At 37.3% G+C, this 16,303-nt stretch overlaps 5 protein-coding genes across 5 annotated transcripts; 2 read left to right on the top strand and 3 right to left on the bottom strand.

The window, feature by feature from the left end:
• Window positions 1–3,533: 3,533 nt before the first annotated feature.
• GCK72_005739 (uncharacterized protein) lies at window positions 3,534–4,228 on the top strand (the record flags this gene model as incomplete). Its single annotated transcript, XM_003102441.2, has 4 exons — window positions 3,534–3,648; window positions 3,692–3,783; window positions 3,826–4,014; window positions 4,124–4,228. The coding sequence occupies 4 exons, from the start codon at window positions 3,534–3,536 to the stop codon at window positions 4,226–4,228; spliced, it is 501 nt and encodes a 166-aa protein (XP_003102489.2).
• Window positions 4,229–5,530: 1,302 nt separating this feature from the next.
• On the top strand, window positions 5,531–8,538 carry GCK72_005738 (uncharacterized protein; the record flags this gene model as incomplete). The annotated part of the gene is made up of 6 exons (XM_053725318.1): window positions 5,531–5,792; window positions 5,836–6,371; window positions 6,420–6,923; window positions 6,971–7,019; window positions 7,069–7,470; window positions 7,523–8,538. 6 exons carry the CDS (start codon window positions 5,531–5,533, stop codon window positions 8,536–8,538), a joined length of 2,769 nt encoding a protein of 922 aa, XP_053589512.1.
• Window positions 8,539–8,716: 178 nt separating this feature from the next.
• On the bottom strand, window positions 8,717–9,699 carry GCK72_005737 (uncharacterized protein; the record flags this gene model as incomplete). The annotated part of the gene is made up of 5 exons (XM_003102474.2): window positions 8,717–8,881; window positions 9,222–9,285; window positions 9,330–9,442; window positions 9,485–9,595; window positions 9,646–9,699. 5 exons carry the CDS (start codon window positions 9,697–9,699, stop codon window positions 8,717–8,719), a joined length of 507 nt encoding a protein of 168 aa, XP_003102522.2.
• Window positions 9,700–9,922: 223 nt separating this feature from the next.
• GCK72_005736 (uncharacterized protein) lies at window positions 9,923–12,372 on the bottom strand (the record flags this gene model as incomplete). Its single annotated transcript, XM_053725317.1, has 8 exons — window positions 9,923–10,151; window positions 10,201–10,478; window positions 10,653–10,796; window positions 10,843–11,116; window positions 11,164–11,489; window positions 11,555–11,688; window positions 11,839–12,105; window positions 12,180–12,372. The coding sequence occupies 8 exons, from the start codon at window positions 12,370–12,372 to the stop codon at window positions 9,923–9,925; spliced, it is 1,845 nt and encodes a 614-aa protein (XP_053589511.1).
• A 1,342-nt stretch (window positions 12,373–13,714) lies between these two features.
• On the bottom strand, window positions 13,715–16,194 carry GCK72_005735 (uncharacterized protein; the record flags this gene model as incomplete). Its single annotated transcript, XM_053725316.1, has 7 exons — window positions 13,715–14,024; window positions 14,076–14,211; window positions 14,262–15,525; window positions 15,573–15,716; window positions 15,762–15,916; window positions 15,960–16,102; window positions 16,151–16,194. 7 exons carry the CDS (start codon window positions 16,192–16,194, stop codon window positions 13,715–13,717), a joined length of 2,196 nt encoding a protein of 731 aa, XP_053589510.1.
• Window positions 16,195–16,303: the final 109 nt, after the last annotated feature.

Below are 16,303 nucleotides of genomic sequence, written 5' to 3'. Positions count from 1 at the left end.
TATATGCAGTATATATCTAGTTATATATAGATGTATTGCTTCGACCGAGGGGGTTCAGTTAAGCTGGCTATGAGACCTACAGTAATCCTACAATCCTTCAAAAGTAGGATATACTCTGTGTTTTCAAGTAGATCAAAAAGTGTTCATGAAAATGTGGAAGTTCAAACATAGTTTATTATCTGAGAAGATGAATTTTCACCGAGCTTGGTGTGAAACGTTAGGGTCTTGTATGTAAAATCGAACTACAGTTATGGAAATAGGAAATATAAATAAAAATAGGCATAATATAAATATCATCACAGAAAATATACAGTTGGCTCAAATCTTAACCCTTTGCTCCTCCTCATTTAATCAGATAGTATTCAATCCTTCTTCCGTCCCTGTCACTCTGCATCTCTTGTAAATGTAATGGATATATAATACGCAAGATTTCATTCATATTCAGAATTAAGAGATGATCTGTGAAGCCAACATTATTTTCTATTCTCAAAAACTATAGTTTTAGATCAAAATTATTTTTCACTTTAATAAAGTGCCTTCATTTACAATTCTCGGATTTTATCTGCATTATCTCTCTCCTCAGAATGTCAAAACCATAAATTCAAGATCTTATAGAGTTCTCAGTGGGGGAGTGAGCGCTACCGTAATCATGGCAGCTCAATTCTGACAGAAAGGGAACGGACAATGTTCTTGGATTCTTGTGATAGTTTTCAAATGAAGATTTAAGGAATTTCAGAATGATGTTTTTGTGTTTTTTCTAGAATTAAAACCAAGCTTTCAGAAGAATTATATTCTTCAGGTATATTAAAAAAAAGTTCGAGTCGAGGAACAGAACAGTAGTGCAGAGCCACTCGATGTTGATTTCGCTGAGATGTGACTATTTTTCAAGAATAACATATTTTGAAAAGCATAAAATGAGCATAACAATACGTATGAATATGATCTCACAGAAGGAAAAATGCAAAATGAAACAGAAAAACGCCCTCTTTTGTTTTGCTTTGAAACCTTTACGCCTAAAACTATAATCCTCTTTGATAGTGATCATAAAAATCCTTTTGCTCATCTTCTTCTAATTCTAGCCCACGAAAGTACTTGATTGACGTCAAGTTTTCTATTGGGAGGCAATGTTTTTAGAAAAACAATGTTGCTCGAAAGAACATGAAAAAGAACTGAAAAGGCGGCAAATATGGTACAAACAAGAAATAACATCAAAGATGAGAATGGACTCTTGAATGATCAAACTGGTTCAAGTTGGTGGTCGATGCTCTATTACAATAATATGCTGATTTTTTGAAACTGTTCTTCTCAATCTTCTGTAAATGATCGAGATCTACATGTCCTAGTGAAAACAACTAGTAGCGAATGCATTCTGAAACATTTACAGTACACAAGTTGCTCAGAGAAGCCTTGGAGCAATTCGAAATATGAAGAAGAAAGAAAGGAATACGGTAGTCTTGTTTGTGAAAAAGCTAAACGTAGATATAGAATAAAAATAACAGCAAAAAGAACACACAATGAATAATCATTTCGATTCAAAATTCTTCATTTGGCTCATGTGTTCCCTCCTCCATGAACCAATATTTGCATCAGAACCATTTACCAAAATGAAAACAAGAAGAAAACGGCGATATAACATAGGCACACCCACATTTCCAGGTCGCTTGGCCCTTCCCACCCAATAAAATTGAGCTCTCCTGGGACCATTTTCAAACCAAAAGATGGATATTTCTCGCCTACACTGCACACTTTTTCTCAGTCTTTTTCAAAATGCTCTTCTATATTTCCGTGACGTTTTTCTATGAGAAGAAGGGATCCCCCCGTGTGATCATCGCATCATAATGTCTCAAGGGGCAGAAGAAGGTGAGGAAGGAGTTGAAGAAGATGAAGTGTGCAAAGATACCGTAGTCTTCTGAACAAAAAATATGGGCGGTCTCCTGAAACTTTGAAGTGCAAAACATAAAGGGAATGACTTCGTATTAGATAGTAGCAACCTACCTTCGTTTCGAATCCGCATCAAATGGACAAATATAGAAAACCGCTAACTCAACGAAGCATTGAATAGTACGAAATTCATTCTTGAACTTTTAAAAAGGTCCAAAAAACACATGAAAAGGAAACTTCGACAAAATGTACCTCGTCTTTTCTATGCTCTTTTACTTGTTCACACCTCCGGAATGTCATACTCTGAATTGAGTTTTTTCTTCTTCTGCTTTCTTCACGTCACAACTCTTTTTTTTTTCGATTTTTGTCGGTGTGTAAATATGTGTGTTTTGAGACATGAAACCGGAAACGACAATTTCCGGTTTTCAAGCTTCCGTCGAGAAATTCAAACGTTTCAGAACAGTTTTGGACAAGAACAGGGTTTGAGCAGTTCGTTTCATTATACAAAATAAATATTTTTACCACAGTTTATTGAGCGGCAGCACCTTTTTCACATGACACGAAGAGACCGTACAAATCGGGAAGAAACGAAATCGGGAAGAAACGAAAACGGAAGAAACGAAACGGGAAGAAACGAATCGGGAAGAACAAGCTAAATTTCTGTGAACGCCTTCACGTCAAATTGCGGTGTTGACCGTAATCGAAAATTGAGAAAAGATTTTACTGGCTTATGCGCTAAAATTTGTGTCAAAAATAAAGCTACGGAACTAAAAAATCGATTTAGAGCATTGTGCGCAGCCATTACTATAGCTAAAGTCAGGAAAACTTGCGAAAAACTGTTCTTCCCGTTTCGCTTCTTCCCGATTCGTTTCTTCCCGTTTCGTTTCTTCCGTTTTCGTTTCTTCCCGATTTCGTTTCTTCCCGATTTGTACGGTCTCGACACGAACTTTTTTCAAAGTTACGGTAAGCAACACTAGTCGGTGTTTGCGGGGTTGTGTGATTATTGCTCACTGCGTGTACTTTCGACAAAAGCCGACTCATCCAAGAAAATTTTTCCATTGTTGTTCGTTGATTGCTCAGTATCTAGGTGTTCCTATTATTCCTCGAAATCTCGCTTTTGTAACTTTCTATTGGAAATCCGTTGATGTATTTGTCAACAACGGTCTTTCTCCGAATCTGAAATCATTTGTGGACACAATTCGCATGAATTACCGTCTACACATCCGTGCCTCGCCATGACGTGAAGCAAACCTGTCGACAATCGATGACCTGCCAGACGAGACCAACAAATATTCTCGTTCAAAGTCATCGCAATCAGCAGTGAACGGATCCGTTGATGCTTAAGAACTCGTCATCAAAGAAGAGATCTCTACAAGCATGACGTAGGAATGATATCATCATCTGGAGAAAGTCAGCGTTGAACAATCAGCAAATTCCAAATATATAGGTGAAAGTATTTATCTCGTTTTTAAAGATTTCCGCAGATGGTTCACTCAGAAAATTCAGTGAATACAGGAAACTGGGTTTCCGGAGAAATTAAATTTGATTCTTTATCTGGAAATCTCAAGTTTACTGTACTGATGCTTTCAGTGGGAATATGGGGATAGTTGGAATCATTGTGAACTCCACCAAATTTGAAATATTCAGGCGGCATGTCTCAACAACAACAATCTAACTTCTCCATGGATCTATACACCGACGGAGCCGCTCTCAGAAATGGTCAGAATGACGCGAAAGGTGGATGGGCTGTTGTATACGAAATGAATGGTAAGTTTTTCAATGCATTATTATTAAAAAAAAAGATTTCCAGGCCAAATATTCGTTTCCAAACACTATTTCTCTTGGGGAAGACAGACTAACAACCTCTACGAATTAACTGCAATTTTCGAAGCGATTCGCATTGTAAGTATATAACACAGTTATCAGACAACAAAACATTTTCAGGCTCGTCGTATTGGTATCCGCAACATCACTATTAAGACCGACTCGATGTATTCTATCAATGCGATTACCAAGTGGTACTGGAATTGGAGAAAAAACGGTTGGCTTACTCGCGCAAGAAAAGCCGTCAAGAATAGGGAGATCATCGAAGAAATCCGGAAGAGTATGAGCGACGTTCGCTATGAAGAAGGGGTAGGTTTTTGTGTTATTCACTATTTAAGGGTCACGTTATTTTGGATAGTTATTGTAGTCTTGTATAGCATAGACGAATTGGTAGTAATTAACATAAAATAATTTTCAGACCGTCAAGATCGAATATGTCAAAGCACATGGCCAGAACTATCTCAACAATCTTGCAGACAAAAATGCCAAGCTCGCAGCGTATTACCCATCCGCCGGTGGCTGACCACTCGCTCAAAGTTCGGCCCGGGGACGCGGAGTGGGTCTCGTTGCGGAATTTCGATTTACGGCGGCTCTTGACCGTACTTTCGCCATAAAAAAGTTTTATACTACGGTAGTCGCGTCGAGACCCACTCCGCGTCCCCGGGCCGAACTTTGAGCAAGCGGTCAGCCACCGGCGGATGGGTAATATGAGAACCCAATTTACGATTACCAAAAATATCGGAAGTACAGAAAAATTCCGAAAGACTTGCTCGAATAGTCTCTTTTCAGATACTTTCGTTCTTCTGTTACTTTTTGTTATTTAAATTGCATTGTTAATTTTTCGTTTTTTGTTACAATTGTTGTTTCTTATTGGATAATTGCCAAATTTGGCTCGAGAATAAATCTGCTCCGATTAAGCAATTGAAATTCGTTAGTGCAACGCAACAGTTCAAAACCGCGTGCTTCCACATTTCAGTCACTTTTTTTAATAATGCGGGAGACACGTATTATCAAAAACATTCTGAATCAATCGGTAACTTCTAACTTTCACGTGTTCATTGAAATTTCTTGAAACGTAGCTTTTTTCACTGCTAGTGGATTCTCTAGAGTATTTCAACATTATCAATTGATTATCAATGAAACACATGCAATGGATGATTCTGTTGGGATTTGTATCGTTTCTCTGTTTTAGCGCATTTATATATAATTCTAACAGAAAAGTATCTATGTTCGAAAAAAGTGAGTTCATTTTTCAATTACTCTTAAAGTCGGAAACCTGCATTTCAGCAAATTATACTCTAGGGAACACTTCAATCAAATTATCAAGTTTCGATTTCAATTCGAGAATAGCTTTGCCACTGAAAAAACTGAAAAGATTCCCGAATGGAAGGAACAATAGTCAGTTTACAGTTGACAGAAATAACATGAAAACATTAGAAAATTTTATTACTAAAAGGTTTGTCTAGTCTGGAAAACCGCCTCAACTTATATTTTTAGTGGGCCAATCATTCGACAGCTTACATTCAAAAATTTTGATTCGAATGAAAAAGTTAGTGACGTGTTTCATCACCGATTGATTAGAGCAGCCAAGTTGGATATAAGAGAGACAACTTTTGATTTCAAAGGTGGCCTATCATCATTTTTAAGGTTTTTAATGTATTTTTCAGAATACAGTAGGAGACCTAGATTGATATTTGATAATTGTCAAGATGGATGGTTCCCTTTTCAAAATTTCAAAGTTGGACAACAACTAGAACAAGTGGAGATTCATATTAAAAATTCTAGTTTCGGTTGTGATTTCGACAATAAAAAGTCGCCAAAATCCATGGATCTGATTGATAAATTCGGATCTTTTGTTGTCAGAATAGATCATAAATGCAACTGGAGATACTGGAATTTCGATGTTTCAAACATTAATGTGAAGAAGTATGACACTCATATGAGACCCGACTTGATTTACACATCTACCGTTGACGTTATTTCTCTGAAAGTGAAAGGATTCGGAACAAATTTGAATTTGATGAACTCATTTTTGGTGAAACGATTCCGTTTGGATTGGATTAGAAGTGTTGGAGTTACAAACTTTGGTTAGTTAATAATGGTAGAAGTGAAAACAAATGTTCGTTTTAGAATACAAAAATGGGTGTTTGGTGTTTGGAGAAACCGATCCTCGTGCTGCTTTCCAGTTGAAAGAACTCAGACAACTTCATTATGACAAGGAGAATTTTCAAAACTCAGCTCCGTTTGTTATTAATTCTTCGAATATGGCTTGCATCGATATATCTGAAAAAATCAAACTATATGAAAAGTTCGGAGTTGTTGCTCTTCATATTCTGGATTCTTGTCACGATCGAAGAAAAGTATTGATTCTTGATGGACGACAACCATTTGAGTATATTGAGAACAGAGAAGATGTTAAATTTCGACCTGGAGATACTCTTCTTTTCGTCAGAATTCGTTATTTTACTGAAAAAGATCATTTGAAAAAGTTAGATGAGTGGCTTATGAGACTCGAATATCATAATGTGATTGAAGTTGGAGAATCCCAAAAAGTTCCCAAAGTTCCAGAGGTTACAGTCAGTGACTCTATTTCTACTTTCAATCCACTTCCCTATCTCAAACGAGCTGTCAGAGGTCACGATTCTGATGGAAATTCAAATATAACAGTAAGTGAAACATTGGAATTCTATGCTCGAATTACTAAATTTTTTCAGCTTCCTATTTTTTATTTTCGAAACAACAGCGGTTTGGATTGTGGGAGAAGGAGAACTGTCAATGTTCTAACTCGTTCCATTGGAGAGAATACAGCGACCTCATTGCTTGATTGTGAATGTGGACAGATGACGTCATCTGGTTTCTTTTGGGATCATTGTTTATCACATTTTGGAACAATCGAGATAAAAGGATCAACCGGATCAGAAGATATTTCTAAATATGAAAGAATTCGTGAGATAAGAGATGGTCAACTGTGGATTCACGATACAGAAACATTGACGGATCTGAAAAGTTTCAAAGCTTTGAAACATATTCAATGTGAATCCAAACACAACGAAGACATTGAAAATATTAAGACATCAGCTATTCGAATTGATGGAAAGAATACAAAATTGGAGAATGTGGAACTCCTGAATCTAACGAAAACAGAGAATTGTGATCGTCTTGTTTCGATATACGGTGATAAGAAAATACTACCAATATATTCTGAGTCTCAATGGATGGTAGGCAGCTTTAAAAAATCATCAGCATTTTAGGATTATGTTTTCAGCATTCAATGAAGGAATTAAATTCAACTAATAATTTAAAAGAAAACAAAAGTAAGTTTACCATTGTAAATGAAGAGTTTAGTGATATTTATACTCTCAGCATGTATCGCCTATTCTGGAAGAAATGGTGGATTGACTGCTGAATTCACACATCAGTTAGAAGGATGTGTTACCATTGAAGGTGATTTAACAATTGATGGATTCGGAAACGACGTTCCAAAAGTGACAGCTGCTCTTCGGAACATCCATTCAGTTCAAGGAAACGTTCTGATTAAAAATCTGTATGCTGAAAATTGCACAATTTTGAAGAATGTCAAACACATTGGCGGTAACCTAACTGTCCAAAATAATCCTGTTTTGAAGAGAATGTCTCTTTCTCTTCTTACTCTAGGAGGCGAAATCAATATATTGAAAAGTAAACTTCTCTGCTTAGAAGATTCCGAAATGATATTGTTGGTTGAACGGCTCAAAAATAAGACATTAGTGATGGGTTGCCCATATCGTAAGTTTCCAATCGTTTTCTTCTTTAGTATTAAATTTGATTTTACATTCAGCCGACAAGAATATATTGAGTCTTTTCGAAGATCGATTTGGTGATGTTCTGAACTTATCTCACATTGGAATCGCATTGATATTTCCGATTTTTGTTTGTTATATTATGGGAGCCATACTATTGAAACAGTTGAAGGTGTTGAACATAACTCGATGGAGAAAAATAACATATCTGGATATTCGTCTGAAAACAGATGGAAATGCTTATTTGAATGAAGAAACATCGGATGAAGAGCCCGATGAGATGAGATTGAGAAAGGAAACATTGGCATGGTATGGATTGGACGGAAACGCTTATGGTGGGGAACAAATTCAACAAGAGAAAAAACTGTTTGGAGAAAATCGGATGCATAAGATGACGGCCTGGATGGGAACAAAGAAAGAACTGGAATCTGATTGTGAATTCTTCGGTCAAAGTTGGCTGAGAAGAAAGCAGAAAACGAAGAAGCAAGCGAAAGAAGAACACCCATTCGAGTCGAGACGAACGAGATGGCATGTAAGAGAAACACTTTCAAAAGTTGAAGAAGGAGAGGATGTTGAAATGGAAATTGCCTTTTATGATTCTCTCTCCAGTTGTATCAAAGAAGTCTCGAATGACGGATGTATTGATGTAAGAAATAGATTAATGGTTCTATTGTGCATGATGGAGAGAGAAGGATTCATGAAAAAGCCACACATCGTTTCAAATTATAATAAGATCGAACGTGGTATCGCTATACTGGAAACTTACGCAGCGAAGCATGACGTGGAATCATGGAAGCGCCTGGCAGAATTAAAGACAAAGTTGAACAAAGAAGCTTTAGATGTGCTTAGAAACGAATCACAGATCAGTAGTGATGCGGGTGACCCCAAGACGGCAAAGGAGAAACGCATGACTGCTGGATCCCAAGAAATAGCGAAAAAACGGAAAAACAAAGGAATGTTTGCAAAGGTTATTGTGGAAACATTACACTGGATACCTCCTGATGAAATCGAATATGAGAGGAGAAAGAAGACAGACTATGGTCATTTTAATTAGGTGTTTTGCTATCTGTTGTTGTTGTTTTACGAATAAAGTTTACAATCAGGATATCCCTGTATTTACCGAAGTGTATGTTCTCTTCTACGAACTATCCACCAATGACGCCTTGTGGTATTCAACCAAGTAAAAACAATATTTTATGTTAAAACAGGGAAAGATGGGCAACAACAAAAACTTATGCGATGTTTGCTGGAATATCGTCGAAGAGTGATCTGATGGGTTGACGAGGTGCTGGGCTGTTCGAGTATTTTTGTGGAGTTGATTTCGGACTTCCAGCGAAGGGGAATGCACTATTGGTTGCTTGGATTGCAGGAGAAAGAAAACCGCGCCCAGCTGGTAACTGAAATTAGACACTTGAAAAAAAATAGTTTAACATAAAAGAGTTGCTTCGAGTGGATCGAAACCATCATTCTTATATATAAAACGCGTGTGGGCTCTGTTTGTGGATTTGTCTGTCTGTTTTTCAGGATGTCCGCAAGATTTTTGAGAAATAAAGGGGAGAGCGCGCCATGGGCAAAAGTCGAACCTTCGCCCTTTCAGCGACAGGCGTGAGCGTTAACCACTCGACCACATGAACACTTCTGTGAGAGGGCGAACAGGAAAATAAGAAGAGGCCAGCCGGATGAAGCGCCGAAGGCGCGGCAGCCAGGCTGGTATATTTAAACATTTAATGGGCTTACTGGATTCGTTGGACTCATTCCTGCAGGAAGTGGGGAGGCATTATAATCCTGTTTTTTCTCTTTTCTGAAGAGTAGAATTCATTATGTTTTGATAATTTCGAATTTTACCGATAAATATAATCGAATTCTTCCGATTCCTGATTTTTGTCTAAATATGAGCTTGGTTTTGATTTCATTTCGAATCCGAGAGCAGCCAACTCGAAACGATCGCTCAAAGTGACCTAAAAAAATAGTGCAATAATTGATCCAAAGCTTATATTTACTTTTCTAAGAAGATTTGTGTTGTAATTGAAGCGTTCTGCACATTTAATAGCGATATTTCTGTCTTTTTCGACATCGGAGTCATTTTTCTTCGCTTGCTGGTCCATTCGGTTCTGTAAAAGTCATGGATAACATAAAAATTGATAGGAGAAAAAAAACTTACTTTGAATGGAGTGGATGATAGAGTAATATGCGAAAACTCCCGATTAGCTGACATTTTTTGCGAATTAGTCGAATGTGGAAATTATGTTTCACTCTGGGTGTAATCCTTAAAGGCGCATGCCTCGCTATATCTTCCACGTCTCGCCGCGAAGTTACAAAAAGAGATAATTATTGATAAAACTTCATTCGATGAATGTACATTGTTTATAAAACACAGTCTACCTACTTGAGACCAGTTAATAAAAAGAGAAAGAAAATTGGAAAAAAAGGGGAAGAACCTATACTCTTTCATGGAAGTGACTCGATTCGTCTGATTCATAACCATCGTTTTGAACTCCAACAGTCTCAATTTGTTCAGTTCTAGTAGAGTATTCAATTTCTGAAGTTTCTTGGAAAATGTTAGAAGTTGACACTGGAACATTATCATGTTCATCATAAAGTGTGATTCCATGTTGCTCCTTCATGTGCTTCCCAAAGTCAATTTTTCCAGTTGGACTCACTCCTTCACTGAAAATGTATTTTTCAAAAAATTTATTGACCTCTGAGTTATACTTACATAACTGTATTCGTTCTGCTTCTCGTATGTTCGATAAGGGCTCTTGTGAAAACAAGATTACTATTATAGTCACCTCGAGCAATCTTCTTCGCATCCTCATCAACCAAATGCTTATACTTTCTGACCAATTTCGTCTTATCCATTTCTCTCATATTGCTCTTGTTAACTAATATTGGTCTCAAGTAGTTATTGTTCAATGTATTCCACGAATCACGAATCCAGTGATGTCCCTTGAATCCAGCAATATCTTCCATTCCAGCCATAGTCGTATCAATAAGCTGAAATTTACAAAATAGGAAACGATAACTTTGGATATTTTACTTCACTATAAATATGTTCGATCATGTTCTTCGAGTGAACGTTCTTCTTCTCCACTTGTAGGAATTCAGCAATTGGTTTCAATGTGATTCCCTGAAAACGGAAATCTAATTATATTTCGAAATCCAACATACCTGAAGGAACACAGTGAAGTAAATGACAATGATACAACTTGTCACAAACATGTTCTTTGCCGGAATAAACTCAGGAATAGCAACAACGAGACCGTAAGCAATAGCACCACGGAGACCTCCATAAGCCATAATGAATTGATCAACCTTCAATAAACTATGTTCTTTAGTGAATATTGATAGAGCAACTTACCTTGGTATACTTATTCAAACGGTACTTATTCAAGAAATAACACATGACAACAACTCCAAGAGTACGGTAGATCAGACAAAAGACCACTGTGAGAACGATGAATGAAGTATCCCAATGATGGTTTGATGATACTGTTGAAAGACCGAGGAACACGAAAATGACAGTTTCGGAAGCAAGAGAAAGCACTTTGATGAATGACTCAGTCGATCTGACAGTGTCTGGGTCGACGTTCTCACGACAGTATTGACGCATTGCGGCACCACAAAACACGATTCTGGAAGTGTTGTTTTTTCATTCTTTCTTTCTATTTCCTGAACTTACGCCATAATACTGGAGAGTCCGAAGAGTTCTCCACAAAGATAGCAAGTGTATGGTAGGATGAGAATAAAGACGGAATTGAGCACTTTGATTTCGTCACCACGAGCATATTTTGTGAGAAGACTTGCCAAAAAAGCAAAAAGAAGACCAATTCCAATTCCTCCAAAAGCAACAACAAGGAATGAAACTCCTCCATTGATGTAGTCAGAAGTTATCAAATTCTCTGTTCCGATTTCTGAGAATGTCAAGAACATTCGATACAGTACGACAGCAACTCCATCATTCAAAAGAGACTCTCCGAACACAGCAATGAAAAGTACTTCGTTGACCTGAAAATTTTGATTTCCATCTTCAAATCGTTATCAAAAGACGTTAAACTTTTATTGATTCTCACTTTGAGTTCTTCGAAAATGACGATTACAGCCACTGGATCGACGTCTGCAGCGACCGAACCGAAGAGAAGCATATGAATAAGTGGAGTTTCAACTGAGAATAATCCAGTCAGACCAATGGCCCAAAGGGAGAGAGCTGGAATATAAAAATATTCGATTGTGATAAAGATAAGTGCGAGTCTTCCTAATGTTTCTACTGTTCCGTTTTCCACTTCAAGGAACATTAACAATAAGAAAATACCCATATTTTTTAATTTAGATGACCAAGGTTTAGTATAAGACTCACCAATAGCTACGATGTTGAATGTGGTTCCCAGCATAGCAAAGCAGAGAATCGATCCAAAATTATCGAAGAATTGTCGAGCAGGCATGAAGTATCCAGCATCGAAAACTAGCGGAGGAAGAAGATAAAGCATGAAAACTTCACTTTCCAAAAAGAATGCATTCTTGTTAACTCCCGCCAATTTGAAAATAATTCCAATGATCAAACCGATCATAATAAGAAGAGCAGAGTCGGGGAAGAGTTCATTGAGATGTGGAATCAGATTAAATACTGAAAAAGCGTTTTGCAACTTCAGAAGTTTGTTCATTTGAAGTTTCATCTCGATATTCAGAGAACAAACTTACTAATTTTAGCAATGGATGCACCAATTAACCATAAACAAATCGTCATTGGAATCTTTACATTTTCCCATTCAAAATAAGCAATTGGGTATCTAGATGGATATTCTTCTTCTTTTTCTTCACATTCAGCTCTTGCGTAGTTCACAACCAGCAGGAGACCAATAAGAAGAATCAGACTCCTTTGGAGAAGATTCATGATTTAAAAACTGAAATTAACCAATTCAAAACAACCGGAAATAGATGTTCAAAAAAGAAAAAGAGAGAGATGAGAGAGCATTGTGTGCTCTTGATGTTAAAATAGGAATGACTGATAAAAAGTAATTGATTTTAAAAAAGAGAAACAGAGAAAGAGAAAAAGAGAAACATGGTAATAGGATTGGAATCTGAGGTATGACGATGGTTGTGGTGGACACGACAGGTGAGACTGGAATCAAGAAACAGGATTATTATTAATTCAAGGTCTTTAATGATACATTTAGTTTTTTATATTTCTTGGCACAGACTATTTCTTGAGTTTCCGAAGTTACGGAATTTTAGAGATTCATGAAAAATGGTACCAATCTTCTGAATTCGAATAATTTTTTACAGTAAGAACTGTAATAAGAGTTACATGAGCAATTGTGCAATGCCATCATGAAAAAACTTCCACACCCAAGTTTCAATGAAATTTACAGGAAATCGTAACTTTTAATGTGGTCTGTGTACAAAAATAACTCTTTGAGTGTTTTCAAAAAACCACGGAGGGAGCAAGGAAGCCACGTCCGCATGATAGTCGGTAAAATGGGGGAAAAGGCCATAAAGATAAGGAATTGGAAGAAAGAGAAACGTGTACGCGGATGTGAGAGAATTGAAAGGTAAGATCAGGTTAAGTTTTAGTTATTATGAAACTATTCTATGGTTACGGTAGTTTTGTTTTGTTCGGTCTCAAGAAGAATATAGAATCACATGGATGGAAATATATTCTGTAAATGCGCTTCGATCGGAACAATCCGTAGAAACCAATGATTGGATAAGAGTTTTCCACTCTAAAAAGTCATAGAAAATTCCAACTAAAATACTTTATCTTTTCAGATTAAATATAATTTAAAGTTTTCTAACTGAACCGTCGTTCTGAAATAAAGTAGTTTCAAGTATAACTGTTTTCTTCTTTACAATTTTATCTACAATTGAACTGAATCCTACTGTAGAATTCATCAAACAAAAGTAAATGAATCGAAACTTGTCCTATCTAGCAAGTGAAACCAAACTCTGGAATCAATAAACCAATTAGAAGTGTGCCATTGCGACCGAAGAGCGCTAATAAATTAGCTTGTAAAACTTTGGCAGTGTCGTCAGTCTCCTATATTGATAAGGAGACCGTCCTCTAGCACATTACATGCAAAGTAGTACAATCTGTTAATTTATCAGTCGACACGTGGTGGTCGTGGTGAAGGCTGAAACTGATGTTCGATAGATGGCTAAGAAGTTTATTAAACTGGCAAAAACGACATTTGATTAAAGTTATCTAAAATAGTCTGCAACAGATATGAAATACATATTCACAACTTATTAAACAATTTGTCCAAAGCGTCGATGCTTCTGATTGGTAAGCCGCAAGCGAATCCTTTGCACATGTATACTGCCGGTTGTGGACCTTGCGACATTGCATTATGAGATGGTCCAGATGCTCCGATTTCATTTTCAGAACGAATATGTACAACTGATAAATTCTCTATCAGTTTCTCGTTCAATCGCCGACGAGCTTCAACAAGGAGTTCTGATTCGAACTGTCCCACAAGCACAAACGTTGTTGAACCATTTTGCCAGCGATGGAGAGCAACTGCCATTTTGGGAAGAGCAATTGGAAATCTGGAAACTGATGAAAATAATTAGAAATCTTTGTAATTTATTGTCCCTCACTTGTTAAGTCTTTCAGATGCTCCACGGAAGCATTTATTCGCTTTTTCACGATATTCATCGTTTTCTAGAATATCATGAAGTCGAAGAAGATTGTTTGAAGCTATTGAAGTTGCTGTAGGCTCTGCCCCATCTTGATCTGAAAAAGAAACGTGTGAATCCTAAATTGACTTGTGTTCAGCAAAATACCTTCGATCATTCTCACTGAAACTCCCTCATCTGCCTGTTCACTGATAAAGTATCCGTTTCCACTCCAAAATTTCTGATCACACGTTTTTTGCAGTTCGATGGCTTTTTCAAGATATTCATTTTTCCCAAGAACTGTATATAGATCGAGAAGTCCTTGAATCATGAATGCATAATCATCGGAAAATGCCTTCATATTCTGGTGTCCTTGTTCGATATTTCCTTCACCTCCTAAGTAAACAGATCTCTTCAATTCCCCATTCTCTTCCAGGTATTTTCTGACAAAGGCCGCGCACTTTTCAGCTCTTTCGACATACTTCACATCCTCTGTTGCTTGATATGCCTTGACAAGTCCTGAAATCGCTAATGCCTGCCATGCAGTCACCATTTTTGAATCCAGGTGTGGACTTGGGCGTTTTGTTCTTGCCTCCCAGAGTATTTGTTTCGCTTCTTCGATTCCTTTCTTCAGTTCTTCCACGGTAAGATAGTGATTAGCAGCACATTCGTCATCGGTTAAAAGCTTTCTAAGAACGTTTTTGTTCTTCAATTCTCCATGAGGATCCGATGATCTGGGGACATTTCCATTATCTTCAACGTCGAAATAGTCAGCAACAACGTCAAAAAGATCTGCTGACCCAATTTTTCGTTCACCCAACAGCTTCTTAATTTCTTCCTTTTCCCATACACAAAATGCTCCTTCCATTTTTTCTTTAGAATCATTTTTTGGTAAAGAATCTGCATCTTCCGCTGAATAGAACCCGCCCTCCTTGTGGCTGATCTTCTGCATATATTCAAAAATGTCGTTGATAACAAATTTTATGTCTTCGTTTTTCTTTCCAGTGAGCCTATGGAAATCTGAATATGTGGCCAATAGTTGGGACTGATCATATAACATTTTTTCAAAGTGAGGAACGTGCCATTCGCCGTCAACTGAATATCGATGGAAACCAGTTCCAATGTGATCATGGATTCCTCCATCAGCCATAGATTCTAATGTTTTCTGAAGCATTGTGGTACTCTCTTTGCTCTTATCACCACATGAATCAGCACTCGAAAAAGCTATCAGAAAATCTAAATCTGAGGCTTTCGGAAATTTAGGAGCTCCTCCAAATCCACCAAGCCTGCTGTCGAATGAAGATTGTTTGTGAGAGTAAATTGATTGAAATACTTCTTCTGATTTATTCACATCTCCAGAAGCCGTTTCTGGTTGAAGAAGCTTGATAATCTGTTCACCACGCTTTCGCAAGTTATCCCCTTCCTTTTTCCACTGTAAATTCGATTGATTTTTCAAACTTCGTACTCGCCGAATCAAACCTCGGTTTGAATCATGTTCAGAATGGTAGGAAATCCAAGCATTCCACGATTATCGTCAGGAGGGAAGTACGTACCACCAGTGATGGGATGAAGTTCCGGTGTCAGAAAAACTGACATTGGCCATCCACCATGACCACTTGCAGCCTGAAAAAAAGAAAATGAAGATGTAAAGCAAAAATTCAAATATACCACAACGAAAGCCATATAAAGCTTATCAACATCGGGACGCTCTTCTCTATCGACTTTGATTGCGATAAAGTTTTCATTCAATATTTTTGCAGTATTTTCATTTTCGAATGACTCTTTCTCCATAACGTGACACCAATGACATGTTGAATATCCAACTGTAATTTTTACATTTCAGCTGCCTGACTTTCTATTATTTACCTGACAGAAATATCGGCTTGTTGCTCTCTTTGGCCTTTTTGAAAGCCTCTTCACCCCATGGATACCAGTCGATTGGATTGTTTGCGTGTTGGAGAAGATACGGGCTCTTTTCCAAACCGAGCCGATTTTTGTATGTTGCAAACCTATACTAATGCTGCCATACATCATTCATCTTCAAAGTATTTACTTACATTCTGAACACTAAGTTAGATGCATGTATCGGGCGGTTTAGCATCCACTCTGAACTGCACTAGCTATAGCTAATACTTCAATTCCATGTAAAATAATTCCAAGTATTTCAACAATAACACAGATGTAAAAAAAATCAAACTCTCTGAATCAGA

The sequence above is a fragment of the Caenorhabditis remanei genome, chromosome II, assembly GCF_010183535.1.
Source record: "Caenorhabditis remanei strain PX506 chromosome II, whole genome shotgun sequence".
Classification (NCBI taxonomy): Eukaryota; Metazoa; Nematoda; class Chromadorea; order Rhabditida; family Rhabditidae; genus Caenorhabditis; species Caenorhabditis remanei.
Note: the sequence above shows the minus strand (reverse complement) of the source record. Positions and strands in the feature narration are given on the sequence as shown.